Raw genomic sequence first — 14,296 nt, 5'->3', positions numbered from 1 at the left:
ACCGCAAAAAAAAAAAAAAAAAAAAAGTCTGTGTTGGGAATAAGTGCCCACCATGTTATTCCTACACCCTAGCCCTTTGCATTCTTGCTCATCTACAAGCCATCCCCATTGTAAGCATCTTAGCCTAAAATTCATATACAAAAAGCAGGGTCTTTATTTTTGGCTGCATTGGGTCTTTGTTACTGCGCACGGCTTTCTCTAGTCGCGGTGAGCGGGAGCTACTCTTCCTTGCAGTGCACGGGCTTCTCATTGGATGGCTTCTCTTTTTGCGGAGCTCGGGCTCTAGGCGTGTGGGCTTCAGTAGTTGTGGCGCATGGGCTTAGTTGCTCTGCAGCATGTGGGATCTTCCCGGACCAGGGCTTGAACCTGTGTCCCCTGCATCAGCAGGTGGATTCTTAACCACTGCACCACCAGGGAAGCCCACCTTCTTTTTATATAAATACAAGATGCCAATTCTTGTGGAACTAAATTTAAATAATGAATTTGATAAGAGGATGAACCTTAGTTCACTTACAAATAATTTACCATTATTTCTTTAATTTACAGCCAAATTAGACATGTGATTTTACTTATATTTTAAAAAATACAAAAGATTTGAGTAAGAGTATCACTGTATTTATTCTCATACAGGCAATTTTTCTATAACTTCAACATTTTGCTCTCAAAAATAGAACAAAAGATTCCCAAAGCTTAGAACTGGATCACTTGGCCCTTTCTCTTCTTATCTCCTCCGAGTTCAAAATGCTTGCATCTCTTAATGGCCAGCATCCTCTTGGACCTGCAGTTGGGCTCAACACATTCAAGCCTCAGTACGATCTTCTTTGTGGTTTTAGCCTTCTTCCGGAAAATTGGCTTTGTTTGCCCACCATAGCCACTCTGCTTCCGATCATAGCGCCTCTTTCCCTGAGCATACAGGGAATCTTTGCCCTTCTTATACTGGGTCACTTTGTGAGGCTGATGCTTTCCACACTTCTTACAGAAAGTCCTTCGGGTTTTAGGTACATTGACCATCTTTGCAGTAGAGGTGTCTTCACGATGAAAACTGTTGTAAAATATTTAAAATACGGCAGCAAACGTTAAACATTTTGAAAATTCGTGTTTTATAAATATTTATAGGAAGATAACATTACACAAGTCAGTAATGTATAATTGCACCAATTATTCTTTTTCTGTATGAGTAAACGCACATATACGTGCACAGCTTTTGGGAATCCTTAAATTATTGGAGCATTTATAGAATGAAACTCACTGAAAAACAGCAAGAGCAGCAACACAGGGACGCCCCGTACAGTTTCCCCCACAAAGTGGGTTCCTCTGGGGCTTAATTTACCGTGGCTGCCCAACAACTAAAGCGTAGTGGTGTGATACCTGATTTTCTTCGGCAGAGAAAGAAGGCCGAGGCTAGAGTTTATTTTCGCCTCTCCGCACACCCTCTCCCTCCATGTTCTAGCTCCCGGGCATGCCCGACTCGGGGCGCGGTGTAGAGCCACCTCCACGGCCCGCCCCGTCCCTTCTCCGAGGACCGCATCAGCCTGGTTTCACTTTTCCCTCCGAAGCATCGTCATCCTTTCCTCAGCAGCCCTGAAGGCTGACGTGTCCCTAATGAGTGCCTCCCGGCCCAGCAGCCGCCATGCGAGAGCCCCTTTCCGGAAGGGAGAAGCCCGTTTTTGAAATCCACCAACCAAGGCGGCGGGCCTCGCCCTCCCTCTCCTACCAGGGCCCACACGGCCCAGCCCTGGATCCTGAGCACTGGAGACTCCAGCCGGAATCGCCACAGCCCCGCACCCGCTCACCTGGAAAACCCACGTCCACGCTCCGGCTTCGTCCTGCTCACGCCTCACAGGAAAGGAAGGAACGCCCCGGATGTAGGACCTGAGCCTGAGCGACCGCGCTGCGGCCCAATAGGCAGCGGGCGGCGACGGCCGTGCGTCTCCAGACTCGACCGGGAAGCGCCAACCGACGGCCCGAGGGGCGGGGCGGAGGGGTGTGGGTCCGGGGACCGCGGCGCTCGGCGGGCCGGTCGCTGGTTGTCAGGACAGTCGCCGCCGGAGTGGGGCGAGGTTACGTCCTTCGGTCTGGGACGTCCGGGGCCCCGTAAAGATGAGCGCACAGAAGACGCAGGGCCGCTGGAAGCGCAGGTAACGGAGCCGGGGTGCGGTGGGGCCGCGACAGGCTTCTTCCCGGACCCGTGCTGGATGGAGAGGACCGAAGCGACGCCGTGCTGCGGCTCCTAGCGGCGGGGCCGGTGCCCGAGCTGCAGCTGCCAGGCGACGATGTGTGGAGCCCGGGCGGCGCGGGGGAGCTGAGAGCCTTCGGGCCCCAGGACCCCCGGGGCCCGGGATGAGTTAGCGAGGACAGCCGCGGGGGCCAGTTCCGACTGCTGCAGGCCACGGCCGCCGCCCGCCCGCCCCTTCCGCGCCGGAGCCTCTAGCTCCTTTCCGCGCCCGTCTGCCTGCCTGCGCTCCTGGCGCCGGAGACCATGAGGTTCCGCATCTACAAGCGGAAGGTGCTGATCTTGACGCTCGTGGTGGCCGCTTGCGGCTTCGTCCTCTGGAGCAGCAATGGGCGACAAAGGAAGAACGAGGCCCTCGCCCCGCCGCTGCTGGACGCCGAGCCCGCGCGGGGTGCAGGCGCCCGGGCCGGGGACCATCCCGCCGTGTCCGTGGGCATCCGCCGGGGCTCCAACGAGTCGGCGGCTCCGCTAGTCGCGGCGGCCCCGCACCCCGAGGTGGACAACCTGACGCTGCGGTACCGGTCCTTAGTGTACCAGCTGAACTTTGACCAGACGGTGAGGAATGTAGGTAAGGCCGGCTCCTGGGCCCCCCGAGAGCTGGTGCTGGTGGTCCAGGTGCACAACCGGCCTGAATACCTCAAACTGCTGCTGGACTCACTTCGAAAAGCCCAGGGAATCGACAACGTCTTCGTTATCTTTAGCCATGACTTTTGGTCGACCGAGATCAATCAGATGATTGCTGGAGTGGATTTCTGTCCGGTTCTGCAGGTGTTCTTTCCTTTTAGTATTCAGTTGTACCCCAACGAGTTTCCGGGCACTGACCCCAGAGATTGCCCCAGAGACGTGGAGAAGAATGCAGCTTTGCAGATGGGATGCATTAATGCTGAATATCCCGACTCCTTCGGCCATTATAGAGAGGCCAAATTCTCCCAAACCAAACACCACTGGTGGTGGAAGCTGCATTTTGTATGGGAGAGGATCAAAGTCCTTCGAGACTATGCTGGCCTCATACTTTTCCTAGAAGAGGATCACTACTTAGCCCCTGACTTTTACCATGTCTTCAAAAAGATGTGGCAATTAAAGCAGCAAGAGTGTCCTGAGTGTGATGTTCTCTCCCTGGGGACCTATACTGCCATTCGCAGTTTCTATGGCATTGCTGACAAGGTAGATGTGAAAACGTGGAAATCCACAGAGCACAATATGGGTCTGGCCTTGACCCGGGATGCCTATCAGAAGCTGATTGAGTGCACAGATATTTTCTGTACTTACGATGATTATAACTGGGACTGGACCCTTCAGTATTTGACTGTATCTTGCCTTCCAAAATTCTGGAAAGTGCTGGTTCCTCAAGTTCCTAGGATTTTTCATGCTGGAGACTGTGGTATGCACCACCAAAAAACCTGTAGACCATCCACCCAGAGTGCCCAAATTGAGTCACTCTTAAATAATAACAAACAGTACCTGTTTCCAGAAACTCTAACTATCAGTGAGAAGTTTATGGCAGCCCTTTCCCCACCTAGGAAAAATGGAGGGTGGGGAGATATTAGGGACCATGAACTCTGTAAAAGTTATAGAAGACTGCAGTAAAAAATCACAATTACAAAAGCAAAAGTAGTGACAGTCTTCTATTTTTGATATTTGTTCAAACAGAACTACAATTGAATAAAAGGGTTTAGGAACTGGTTTCTGCTTTAGTACAACAACAACAGAATTCTTGTAAAAGGTGTCCCAATATAGTAATCTTTTCCTTTTATGTCTGATTAAGATGTAAAACAAGTTTTCATTTTGAGAATTGGGTTTTAAAGCTCAATGTGTATCTGCTAAAGGTAATCATTATTGTTAATTGATAAGAAAGAAGAGGAGAAATTTTATTTAAATTGCATCTATTAATCTTTTTATCCGGAACTTTGTACACTTTTCCACATTCAAGACTTCTTTTAAGTACAGCAGAATTTATTTAAAATTGTCATATTAGTAAAAAGTATTACAATGAAATTGTTGAGTATTAATGGAACAAGCCCAGCTTCACTCTTGACACAGTTACTAGGAAGGGATTGCTTCACTGGTTTTATAACTCGAAAGTTATGTTAAACACAGTCAGAACAGAGTCATTTTCAGTATTAAAGATTCCTGTATTATTGTGTTAAGATTTGCCTGTGCTTTGGAACCTTCATAGAACACACTTTCTTTTGGAATGTATTTGATTGATAAGAAAGTTTAAACACTGTTTTCACCTCAATGTAGAAATACAGTGGTTTTGTTTTTTTTTTTCTTTTAGTGCTGCCAAAATAAAACTCATTTTTGCATAAAAAGATTCCTGATCATTTTGCAGAATAAATTTTTACACCAAAATCCAGTAAAGACATTCTACAAGGTTTAAAGTTAGCATTACATATTATCTGTACATTGTATAACTGAGTTTGAAATAAAGAAAACCCAGCTCTTGACAGTGCATCCCTTTGGAAGAAACTGGCTTTCAAATTAGCCAGGCATAGATAATGAGCAATAAAAAGCTGCTGTGTAAGTGAAGTACAGCCAGAAATGATACAAAGTTCAGTCCTGCCAAAGTGAAACATGTTCTAGTGCCAGCTTTATTTTAATAGAAATCATACTTTTTAAAAGGACAGACAGTAAATAATAGGAAGCAGGCTTAAAATTTATTCCATATTTAACACGAAAGTTTTCCTTAACAGTATATAATTGTATTCAATCATAAATATAGACTACTTTCTGTGTAGGTACTGCAATAGTCATTTCAATCTAAGAAAACTGTGTACCTAATGGACAGTCTCAAAACTATTATTCCATCAAATTAAGATTCCTATTATGGTTGAGAAATGTATATGGTCATCTACAATGGAGCAAATAGTTCTCTTGCTTTATGAGCTACCTTTATACTGCCCTCAGCCCTCTGGTTCCAGGTTTTACTGGGGTTATAAATGTAAATCAGAATGAACTGCTAGGCTTCGTACCAGTTTTTGGTGCTCTGACCTGACCTCCCTAGTTCAAAGGACTAAAGAAATTAGTTTCCAGGACTAAGGTAAGGCCAGAGGTTTGAATTAGTAGCTGTTTTTGGAACAGAAATAGATCAGCTCAAGGCCTTGGGGTCAGCGATTAGATCAACAAATATTTTCCTTTCTATATTGTCTTTCATGTTGTCCTAAAATTTTTTGTGAGGAAAAAAAAATCTGTTGGGATTTTCTCCTGGCCTCAAATAAAAATACTATTCCACAAAATTCATAACTTAGCCACTGTTGATAAATTATCTGCTGCCCTCTTTTAGGTGTTATAAAAGAAATTGATTAGAAAACACTAGCTCTTGTTGTTTTCATGTAATAATATAATGAAGACAATTTTCCTGTTGGAGCAAATTCTTAGACAATTTGTCCTGTTCTAAAATTTGTAAATTAATTCTATAAAGCCAAGGAATGTTTGAATAATTTCCAAAAAATTCTTTAAAAATTTTGAATTTTCAAGGTCATTAACAAATAACCTGTTATTTATATATATGTATACACACATATATATATACATGGTGACATATATGAGAAGAGTAAAATACACAGTTGAAGCAAAAATACTAAATTTCAGTGTATTTGTATTGTTTGGATCATTTAATATTGGTTAGTAAAGTTCTTTCAGAATCTCTATGACAAGCATAAGTACATCCTATTTAGTGAGACTTATAAATGCATAGTTTTGAGATTCTCCTCCCACCAACACATGCACTCTAGTGTGCTTCTAGTTAATTGCATTCTTTAGAAATACTCTGTGACAGACACAACTTTTAATGAGTATTTATTTTGAAATTTTATTAAAGTAATGGCAAACAAAAGCCAAAAACAACACAGAAGTAAATATAAATAGGTTGTATTAAAACTAAATGTTTAACTATTAGAAAAAATATACATCAGAGGAATCACAAAACTTATTTCCATAATTAAGGAAGCTTTGTATAAACTCTACATGCAAAAAAATAAATAGCTTCAGTTTCCCTATGAGAATAAAAATTGCAAACTTTATACTTTCTTGAATACCTTTGGTTTTAAGATAGTAAACAGAGAGTCTATTTTTAGTTAAATTCTAAGATGATACAGAATTAATCCAAGTCATAAAGCAAAGAATTCTGAAAACTGAATGAGCAGTGAGTCACATGATCTTTAATAATCTGCACACGACCATCCTGCATATTGGTTTCCTTTATGTTGTCAAAACCAGGTGTATTGTGAACTTCAGTTTTGTTCAGTAATGAAGATAGGTGATCTCCATCTAATTCTTTCTCTTCAGTTATTACTGGTTCTTTTAAATTATCTTTTTCATCATTTGAGTGAACAGCACTTTTGTCTTTTATAAATTCAGGTTCCATTTTTGACTCAGGTTGCTGAGACTTTGCAGACGGCTTTTGAGAAACATCAAGGGCCCCTTGTTGCAAGCATGCAACTGAACCACAACTGTCTGTTTCTAGTACTTTGACTGCTACAGATGAATTGGAATCAGCTGAGGTAGAAGCATGCTGTAGACTTCCTTTTTCAGTTAGATGACTTCCTTCATTGGCTCTTTCTTCCTTCTCATGAAGCTGCTCAGAGTTACTACGTTCTTGCAACTATGTCAGGAGAAACAGCAAATTAATAATTCTTTGAAACAAATAGAAAAGTAAATTGTACCCGCTGGAAACTTTTTTAAGTTGTGAAGGAATAACCCAGTAGACTTACAGATAGGCCCTCTGGCTTCCCCCTCAAAGTCATTCTCCAAATGCTGCCAGTCATATTTTAATCATACAAACCTGGCATTGATTCTCTGATTAAATACTTTCATTGACCCTTCATCTCCTTCAGGATAAAATAATCCTGGCCTACAAACCTTTTAACATGGCCTATAAAACCCATTAGCAGTCATTCTTATAAGGGCATTCTTGAATTTCTTGAATTTTCTTGTATTTCTGTGATTCTTGAGAGCCTCTTTCCCCTGAATTCACGTTACAAGTCAATTGTCCTAGTTACTCATTTGTGTCCAATACTGAAGACTATAAAAATAACCAAACTTAAGTTCAACTAGAAAGAATGAACAAACTGGATGACATAGTTCCCATGGTTTGAGAGTCAAAAAAAAGCTGTTTGTCCCTGGACTAATACTCATAATTCCCAAATGTTAGTTTCTCTCCATTCCTCACTGAAGTTATTTTGGGATTAAAGGAGATAACATAAATGAAAAGGAACTGCAGATGTTTAATAGTAAAATACATATAAAAAAGTCTTTATTCCTCTTAACATCACTCTTCCCAGCCATCATGTCCACTTAGTTTAAAGTTTTGATATAAAGAAATCAAGAATTAAGTTATTTGTTAGGCTTCAACCTTGTCCCAAATCACGACTCTATAGAGCCCACCAAAATCCTTACCTTTGCATGTATTTCAATCTTACTATCGGTAACCTGAAGAACTTCAATTAATGGTGGGGTTAGGGGCATTGTCTGTTTGAATGGAGGGCTCAGGACCTCTTCAAGAAATTCATTAACGTTTTCTTCACTGACAAATAACCTTTCCTAAAATAAAAAGAGAAAAAAAAATTCTACCTTATTGGTCATACTTGACAGAGTTGTATCTAAAAACAGCTCATAAAAGTTCTCACACAGTTCAGAATTGCACTTTTAAAATGTTTATTTTAATGTTATTCCTATGCTGTTTTGGCAAAAGAAAACTGAGTATTGTACAGAGCAATAAGAACAGCAAGAGTACATACATATATAGGAAAAGACCCTAGAAGACAAGTCTTAGTTCCTTTTCTAGGTCTCTATTAAATCTGAGGTATGTTTTCCCTCCAAGTAATCTTACTTACAAATTATCTTCCCTTTTTTTCCCCTCTATTTTGTAAGAATAACATCACCTCTAGAGTTATAAATGCAGTCCAAGCTAGAAAATGTAATTTAATTTTATAACACTTCCTAATGAGTCAGCAAAAGATACACAGACAGGATCTATTTAAATTTTGTGTGACCAGTTTGCCTTTTAGTTCTTGGCTAGGTAAGAAAATACATTCTTTAGTATTCTCTCAAATGCTTGTCCATATAGTTTTTTTCCCCCACATTGTGATTTATTTTCACATTTATTAAAACAATTCCAGGAAAACGACTGCCCTTTCCTAAATTTCCCCTTCTGATGACATAAACAGATAGCCGATTTCATATTTTATATTCTCACAAAGTATTTTACCTAGCCCTGGCTATTTACTTTACCATTTTTGGAGGTTTTCAAATTAACCACTTCTCACAGAAGATACACCTCATAAAATAAAAATTTAACTTATTAGCAAATTTCTAGAAAAATACAGGAAGAAGTAAAACTTCCTGGCAGGTTAAAGCCAAGGCCCCAAACTTAATTTTTAATATATAATCTGTGCAACTAGTGTTGTGAATTTAACCCTTGAATATCTTAAAAGAGCTAAAAAAATTTACATGTAACATTGATACAAACCTCAATCAAAAATACCAATTAATTGTTCACTTATGAGTTTAAAAAGTTCTATAGAACGTCAAACTTTTTTTTTTTCCAGTATTTGCCAATAGTACTGGAATACTGAATCTCAAGATCCTCAGTAATCTGAAAGGTATAGTAGCAACTACAAAATGATATCCTAGGTAAACCTGATAATGCACAGCCCCAGTTTTTGCCCAAAAGAGATGTAGCTGATGTGATGTTGGTACCAACAAAGGCTTATATTACACTTTGTTAAATGCCAGCCATTGTGCCAAGTACTAGCAGGGAACAGATTAAAACAGATGCAAAAAGAGGTAATTTCAATGTAATATAACGCCCACCAGAAGACAACCCCACCAATATCAGCGACTGAAATTAAGCAGTACCATATGGCCGAGAGGGCAAGGGATTTAGATTCACACCTGCGAGTTGGTTTTCCTACAAAAGAACTGTGTGGCACAGGCTGAGTTACTTTTGCTCTCCGGAAGTAAACGATTTACTTTCTAAGGTTGGAAAAAGCTATTTACCAACTTAAAATATGGCCATAATAGAATGCCTCTTAAACCTATTTGTGTCACAACCCCTTTGAGAATATGACTAAAGTTACAGCCCTTCTCAAGGGCAACAGTGAAGATTTGAAACCCATCCACCAGAGAGGATGCGTTAAGTTGTTTTTTGTTTTTTTTCAATATGCGTTTAAGTGTACTTAACATCTTTCATCAAGTGCATCAATTTCAAGTCATCAGAAGAGAAGTTATAATGGAAAATCCTTTGTTTAGGATAAACTGAGAGTGTGCCTGTGATAGCAAGTGGAACAGAATATTTCAAATACTAGGACTCTAGAAAGAACTGTTACCTCCAAAGAATCGTTGTTTAAACCATAATACCACTCTCTCCACTGTCCATGGCACTCTGGAGATTTGGCCAGTCCTATCACTGCATTGTTTGAAGAAATGCTAACCACTGGTTCTTTGGTATTCAACTTATTCTCTGGAGTAAATTGCAAAAAGAAGGAATAATAAACTAAGTCTTGGGTGGAGAAGGACAATTTGTACCAGAGGGGGGTCACTTCCCCTTGAAGACTTTGAGGCTGGATCCAAGGCACTTGAATGAGCAGAGTCAGGGATTCTTCATCCTGATTACACTGCAAAGGCGGGCACAGAGGTTCCCCGCGGTCGGTCCCGGGACCACTCATGGCTCGATCAGCTGGCTCCCTGCGGGTGCCTTCCCGGGCCTCCAGCGCCTCCACGCCGAGAGTTCGGCGCGCACTCACTTTTCCTGCAGAAGACCCCCTGTCAAGGTCCCCGGATGAAGTACTAGGAGCGCCTTCGCCACCGTCCCCAGGTGAGTTCCCAGCTCCGGAAGGCGGCTCCTCCCGGATGCCTGTTGTTGATCTCTCTTGCCCGCTGAAATCCCGCTCTTCGGGTGCTGAGACGTGCTCCCCCCCGGTGGCGTCCGGGGTGGTGATCCCGGCGTCGGCAGTCCAGCCTCGGTTGGGATCCGAGCCTCCGTCCGCCCCACCAACCCCCGCTGGGCCCGCCTGCCCCTGGTGAGCGGAAGCGCATGGCGCGCAGTCAGTTCCGGGCCGGTCGGCGGCCTCTTCCGGGGTCGCGGCGGGCTCCGGGTGCGTGGCGGTCAGCGCCACAGGTAGCGTGACCACCAGCTGCCGCCGGGCCTTGTTGAATTGCGCCTTGCCGCAGCTGTCATCCACCGGGTACGGGAGCGAGAGCCGCAGCCGGTAGTCGGGTTTCCTCGAGTCGAGGCACAGCAGCTTTCCCGTCACCTCCAGCGCCGCCTGCTCGGCCGAGCGCAGCAGCGGCAGCTCGATGGTGACCACGAGCTCCTGGGGCACAGTACTGGGGGCCGAGTCCCGAGAGCAGCGGTAATCCTGGAGGTCCACGTGGTGGCGCTGCACCACGCTGTAGCTAGGCTCAGTGGGGGCGGGCTGCAGGACGGCCTCCGGATGGGAGGGCGCCTGGGGCCTGGGGATCGCAGCGCTCCCGGCGGCCTCCGGGTACCGATACGGGTAGGGGAAATCGGGGAGAGGGCTCTCCGGCTCCCCCTCGGGCCGGGCCGGGGAGCCCCCGGGCAGGGGCGTGCGTAGCACGGCGGCCTCCGGGGTCCCCTTGTACTTGACCTTCAGGATCTTGGCATTCCTGCGGTCCAACTTCACACCGAACTGCTTCTCCACGGCCTCCAGGGCCGTGGCGTCCAGCATCTGGCGGAAGCGCTCATGGCGTCGGGCTAGCGCAAGAGCGTCTGGGTGGAAGACGACGTCGTAGACGGTGTAGCGGCTTCCGCGGCCCCCAGCGTACTCGCGGCCCGGCGCCAGGCTGTAGGGCAGAGACCACTGGCTGCCGGATGTCGCGGCCCTGGAGCCGGGCCGGCTGCTGGGCGCGCACACCAGCGCGTTGCTGCACACGTTCACGAAGCAGCGCCGGGTCCCATCCAGGCTGGTGCGCAACACGTGGCCCGGTTCAGGGTGCACGAACCGCACCTCCACTCCGCGCTCACGCTCCAGGGCCGTGATTTCCTCCTCGTAGCGCCGCCGGTTCTCGGGGTCCGTAAGCTCCTCGGCGTACTCGGAGAACATTCGCCGGAACTCCGGGTCCTGGAAGGCGGAGGTGAGCTGTTGGACCTCCTCTCCGCTCAGGTCCAAGTCTTCCAGCGGCGAAGAGGCTGCCGCCTTGGCCATGCTGCCCCTCGGCTCCTTGCCCAGGAGCCAAGGGAGATGAATCTGAGACCGAGTGGGAGGAACGCGTCGTAGAGTCGCTGGTCTGCGGAGAGTGAGGTGGCGGAGGTCTGTAACCGCCAGAGAATTGAGCCTCGGGCAGCGTGTGCTCGTTGCCATAGTGACACCACCAACAGCCGGGAGGAGGGGCAGGAATAGGGGTGACGGAAATATCTGAAATAGCCTTAGTTTCTTCAAACCAACATTATGCATTTTTTAGATTCCTGTGCCATGGTGCAGTTACCTCTGCAAAATAACCATCTGAATAATTGTCATAATTAACAGCATCATGTACGTTATCCATTGTTCACAACACTTCAAGGTAGGCCTAATCCCCGTTTCACAGATGAGAAGATAGGGCCTGAGAACTTACCTGACGAAAGTTACAAAGCTAATACATTCACAAGCTGTGATTCTAACAACTTTATATGCTTTATTCACTTCGCTAAACCAGCATTTCAGTCTCCTAGATATTTCACCAATTTGCCCTGTTTACAACTCTCATTTGGTGCAAGAGATATTATGGGCAGGCTATTCATAAATAGCCAATGATCAGGAAACCTATGACTTCGTTAATAATAAAAATGCAAATATAAGATACTACATATCACCTATCAAAATGGAAAAGGCTTTTTTTAAAAACAATTACTGTATTTCCTTGGAGTGGTAGAATTATATTAATAAAACCTTTCTAGAGAGTAGTTTGGTAGCTGTATAAAAAGCCTTTAGAACGTGCATACCTTTTTTGATCCAGCAATTCCAACTTTGAGAGCATGCTCAAGAAACATGATTCTAAAAATTTGGGAAAAAGCTAAGAATTCAACAGTGGGACTGGTTGAGCAGATTTTGGTACAGCCATGCAATGGGATTCTATGCAGCCATTCAAATAGATATTATAGAAGAATATTTATTGATTGGGGTAGCTATTAATTGGTAGTTGTTAAATCCAGTGATCATTTTTTTGTTCTCATTTTGTTGAAACTCTCAGCAACATTTAACACAATGTTGGCATTACCTAAATGTCGAGACACCATCCAAGTTTCTCTCCTACCTCATCACATGCACTGGCACTTACTGTGGTTTCCCCACACTGAGACCAAGTGTTGGCTTTTCTCATAGCAGAGAAATCTCAACCTACTCCCGTCTTGTGTGATCTACCTGGCCCCTAAGGCATAATGTCACATGACGGTGCCTCATACCCAGATTTCTGCAGTGCGGTCAGTCGTGCTTCAGCTGATTAAACACCAGGTCGGGGAGCACACCACCTCTCTGTTTCCCCAGAGTATTAGCCCTGGATAGCCTTGCAGTGCTGTTCCTCTGCTAGCCCATTTTTCAGACCGCTGCTTCCTTTTCATTTCCAGACAATGTCCACCTCCACCTGATTCTAGTTCCTGCCTTATTCTAATAATTATTGCCTGATTCTGGCAACTTATTGGCTCGTACATAGTTAACCGCTCTGCTTCATCTTACGTCACCTTGCTAACCCGTAAACATACCCTATCATTTTAGGCGTTAAATGTGTTCCTAAAGAAAGCTTTCATATTTAGCTCTATGGTTCTTGTAACTGGACCAACAACCTTGCAGTTTCTATTTCACTTTCAAGGCCCAAATTGTAAATTTTCCCAAGTAATCAGTAGCTTTCGAAGTTAATGCCTTGATTTCACCTTTAGTCAAAATTTCCAGGCTATTCTTGAAATTAAAGCTCAATCTTGCTCTTCTAACATCAGACCTCTTCTAATACTCTGAAATTTTACATCCTTAAACCACATCTCAAATTGCCACTTCATCCTTAACCAGAATTCACTTATCACAACATTCAGATTAAATTTCTTGAGGAATTTTCTTTCGGTGCCATTTTAATTTTTTTATCAGTATCTCTTCCCCAAAAAGCTTTGAAAGAAATATCTTCTATTCCAGGCTTTCTGTAATATTAAGATTATTCAGGGCTTCCCTGGTGGCGCAGTGGTTGAGAGTCCGCCTGCCGATGCAGGGGACACGGGTTCGTATCCCGATCCGGGAAGATCCCACATGCCGCGGAGCCTGCACGTCTGGAGCCTGTGCTCCGCAACACGAGAGGCCACAACAGTGAGAGGCCCGTATACAGCAAAAAAAAAAAAAAAAAGATTATTCATACATTTGAAATACTCTTTGTACGTTTAACAACTTCCTGTCATTCAGATTCATTTCTGGGCCATCACCATAGTCCCCCACCATAAACTAATAGATAAGGGCATGGTGTTGAGTTGTTATACCCAAAATAGCAAAAGTCTGCTTCAAAGTGAATATTATTCCTTTTAAATGTAAAAACTATGGGGACAGTGTGTTTTTAAATTTTCAGTGCCAAAAGGTAATTATGTAATGAATATCATAGTAATATCCTGAAACAAAGATTTTCACTATCATTAGAATAGATTCTGTGACTTGAAATTTAAACAATTTGCAATTCTTGAATATACTATTAAGACTTATGGTGAACATTAGCGTGTAACTCGTACAGAAATAATGAAACTTAAATTTTTAAACACAAATGTATACTTGGATTATATATTTTTACACATTTTCATATTTTTCCTAAAAGATTATGCAGAGAATATTTTTCCTATAAAACTCTATAAAGTATACTATCATGTTTATTTTATTTATTTTAAAAAATATTTACTTATTTATTTGGCTGTGCTGGGTATTAGTTGCAGCATGTGGGATCTTCGTTACCGCGTGCAGGATCTCCACAGCAGTGTGCGTTTAGTTGCCGCGTGCGGGATCTAGTTCCCTGACCAGGGATTGAACCCGGGCCCCCTGCATTGGCAGCACGGAGTCTTCACCACTGGACCACCAGGGAAGTCCCCATCGTGTTTACTTT

The 14,296-nt window shown here is 44.0% G+C and overlaps 3 protein-coding genes and 1 non-coding gene across 5 annotated transcripts; 1 reads left to right on the top strand and 3 right to left on the bottom strand.

Annotated features, from left to right (window-relative positions):
• Positions 1 to 597: 597 nt before the first annotated feature.
• Positions 598 to 1,036, bottom strand: RPL36AL (ribosomal protein L36a like). Its single transcript, XM_065872229.1, has one exon. It carries the CDS (start codon positions 1,009 to 1,011, stop codon positions 691 to 693), a length of 321 nt encoding a protein of 106 aa, XP_065728301.1. The 5' UTR covers positions 1,012 to 1,036; the 3' UTR covers positions 598 to 690.
• Positions 1,037 to 2,195: 1,159 nt separating this feature from the next.
• Positions 2,196 to 3,820, top strand: MGAT2 (alpha-1,6-mannosyl-glycoprotein 2-beta-N-acetylglucosaminyltransferase). Its single transcript, XM_065872348.1, has 2 exons — positions 2,196 to 2,210; positions 2,477 to 3,820. Exons 1-2 carry the CDS (start codon positions 2,196 to 2,198, stop codon positions 3,818 to 3,820), a joined length of 1,359 nt encoding a protein of 452 aa, XP_065728420.1.
• A 2,206-nt stretch (positions 3,821 to 6,026) lies between these two features.
• Positions 6,027 to 11,620, bottom strand: DNAAF2 (dynein axonemal assembly factor 2). 2 transcript variants are annotated; one of them, XM_065872336.1, is made up of 3 exons: positions 9,562 to 11,620; positions 7,631 to 7,774; positions 6,027 to 6,836 (listed from the first exon to the last, which is right to left on the bottom strand). In XM_065872336.1, the coding sequence occupies exons 1-3, from the start codon at positions 11,554 to 11,556 to the stop codon at positions 6,333 to 6,335; spliced, it is 2,643 nt and encodes an 880-aa protein (XP_065728408.1). In that variant the 5' UTR covers positions 11,557 to 11,620; the 3' UTR covers positions 6,027 to 6,332. The 2 variants fall into 2 exon arrangements, with proteins under 2 accessions (XP_065728408.1, XP_065728409.1); XM_065872337.1 differs by lacking the exon at positions 7,631 to 7,774 and having other exon boundaries at positions 6,333 to 6,836; positions 9,562 to 11,458.
• A 2,582-nt stretch (positions 11,621 to 14,202) lies between these two features.
• TRNAG-GCC (transfer RNA glycine (anticodon GCC)) lies at positions 14,203 to 14,275 on the bottom strand. The gene has a single exon. It is a non-coding gene; the product is annotated as a tRNA-Gly (tRNA).
• Positions 14,276 to 14,296: the final 21 nt, after the last annotated feature.

This window comes from Phocoena phocoena, chromosome 2 (assembly GCF_963924675.1).
Source record: "Phocoena phocoena chromosome 2, mPhoPho1.1, whole genome shotgun sequence".
NCBI classification, from domain to species: Eukaryota; Metazoa; Chordata; class Mammalia; order Artiodactyla; family Phocoenidae; genus Phocoena; species Phocoena phocoena.
The sequence above is the reverse complement of the archived record's forward strand: the minus strand, read 5'-3'. Positions and strand labels throughout refer to the sequence as shown.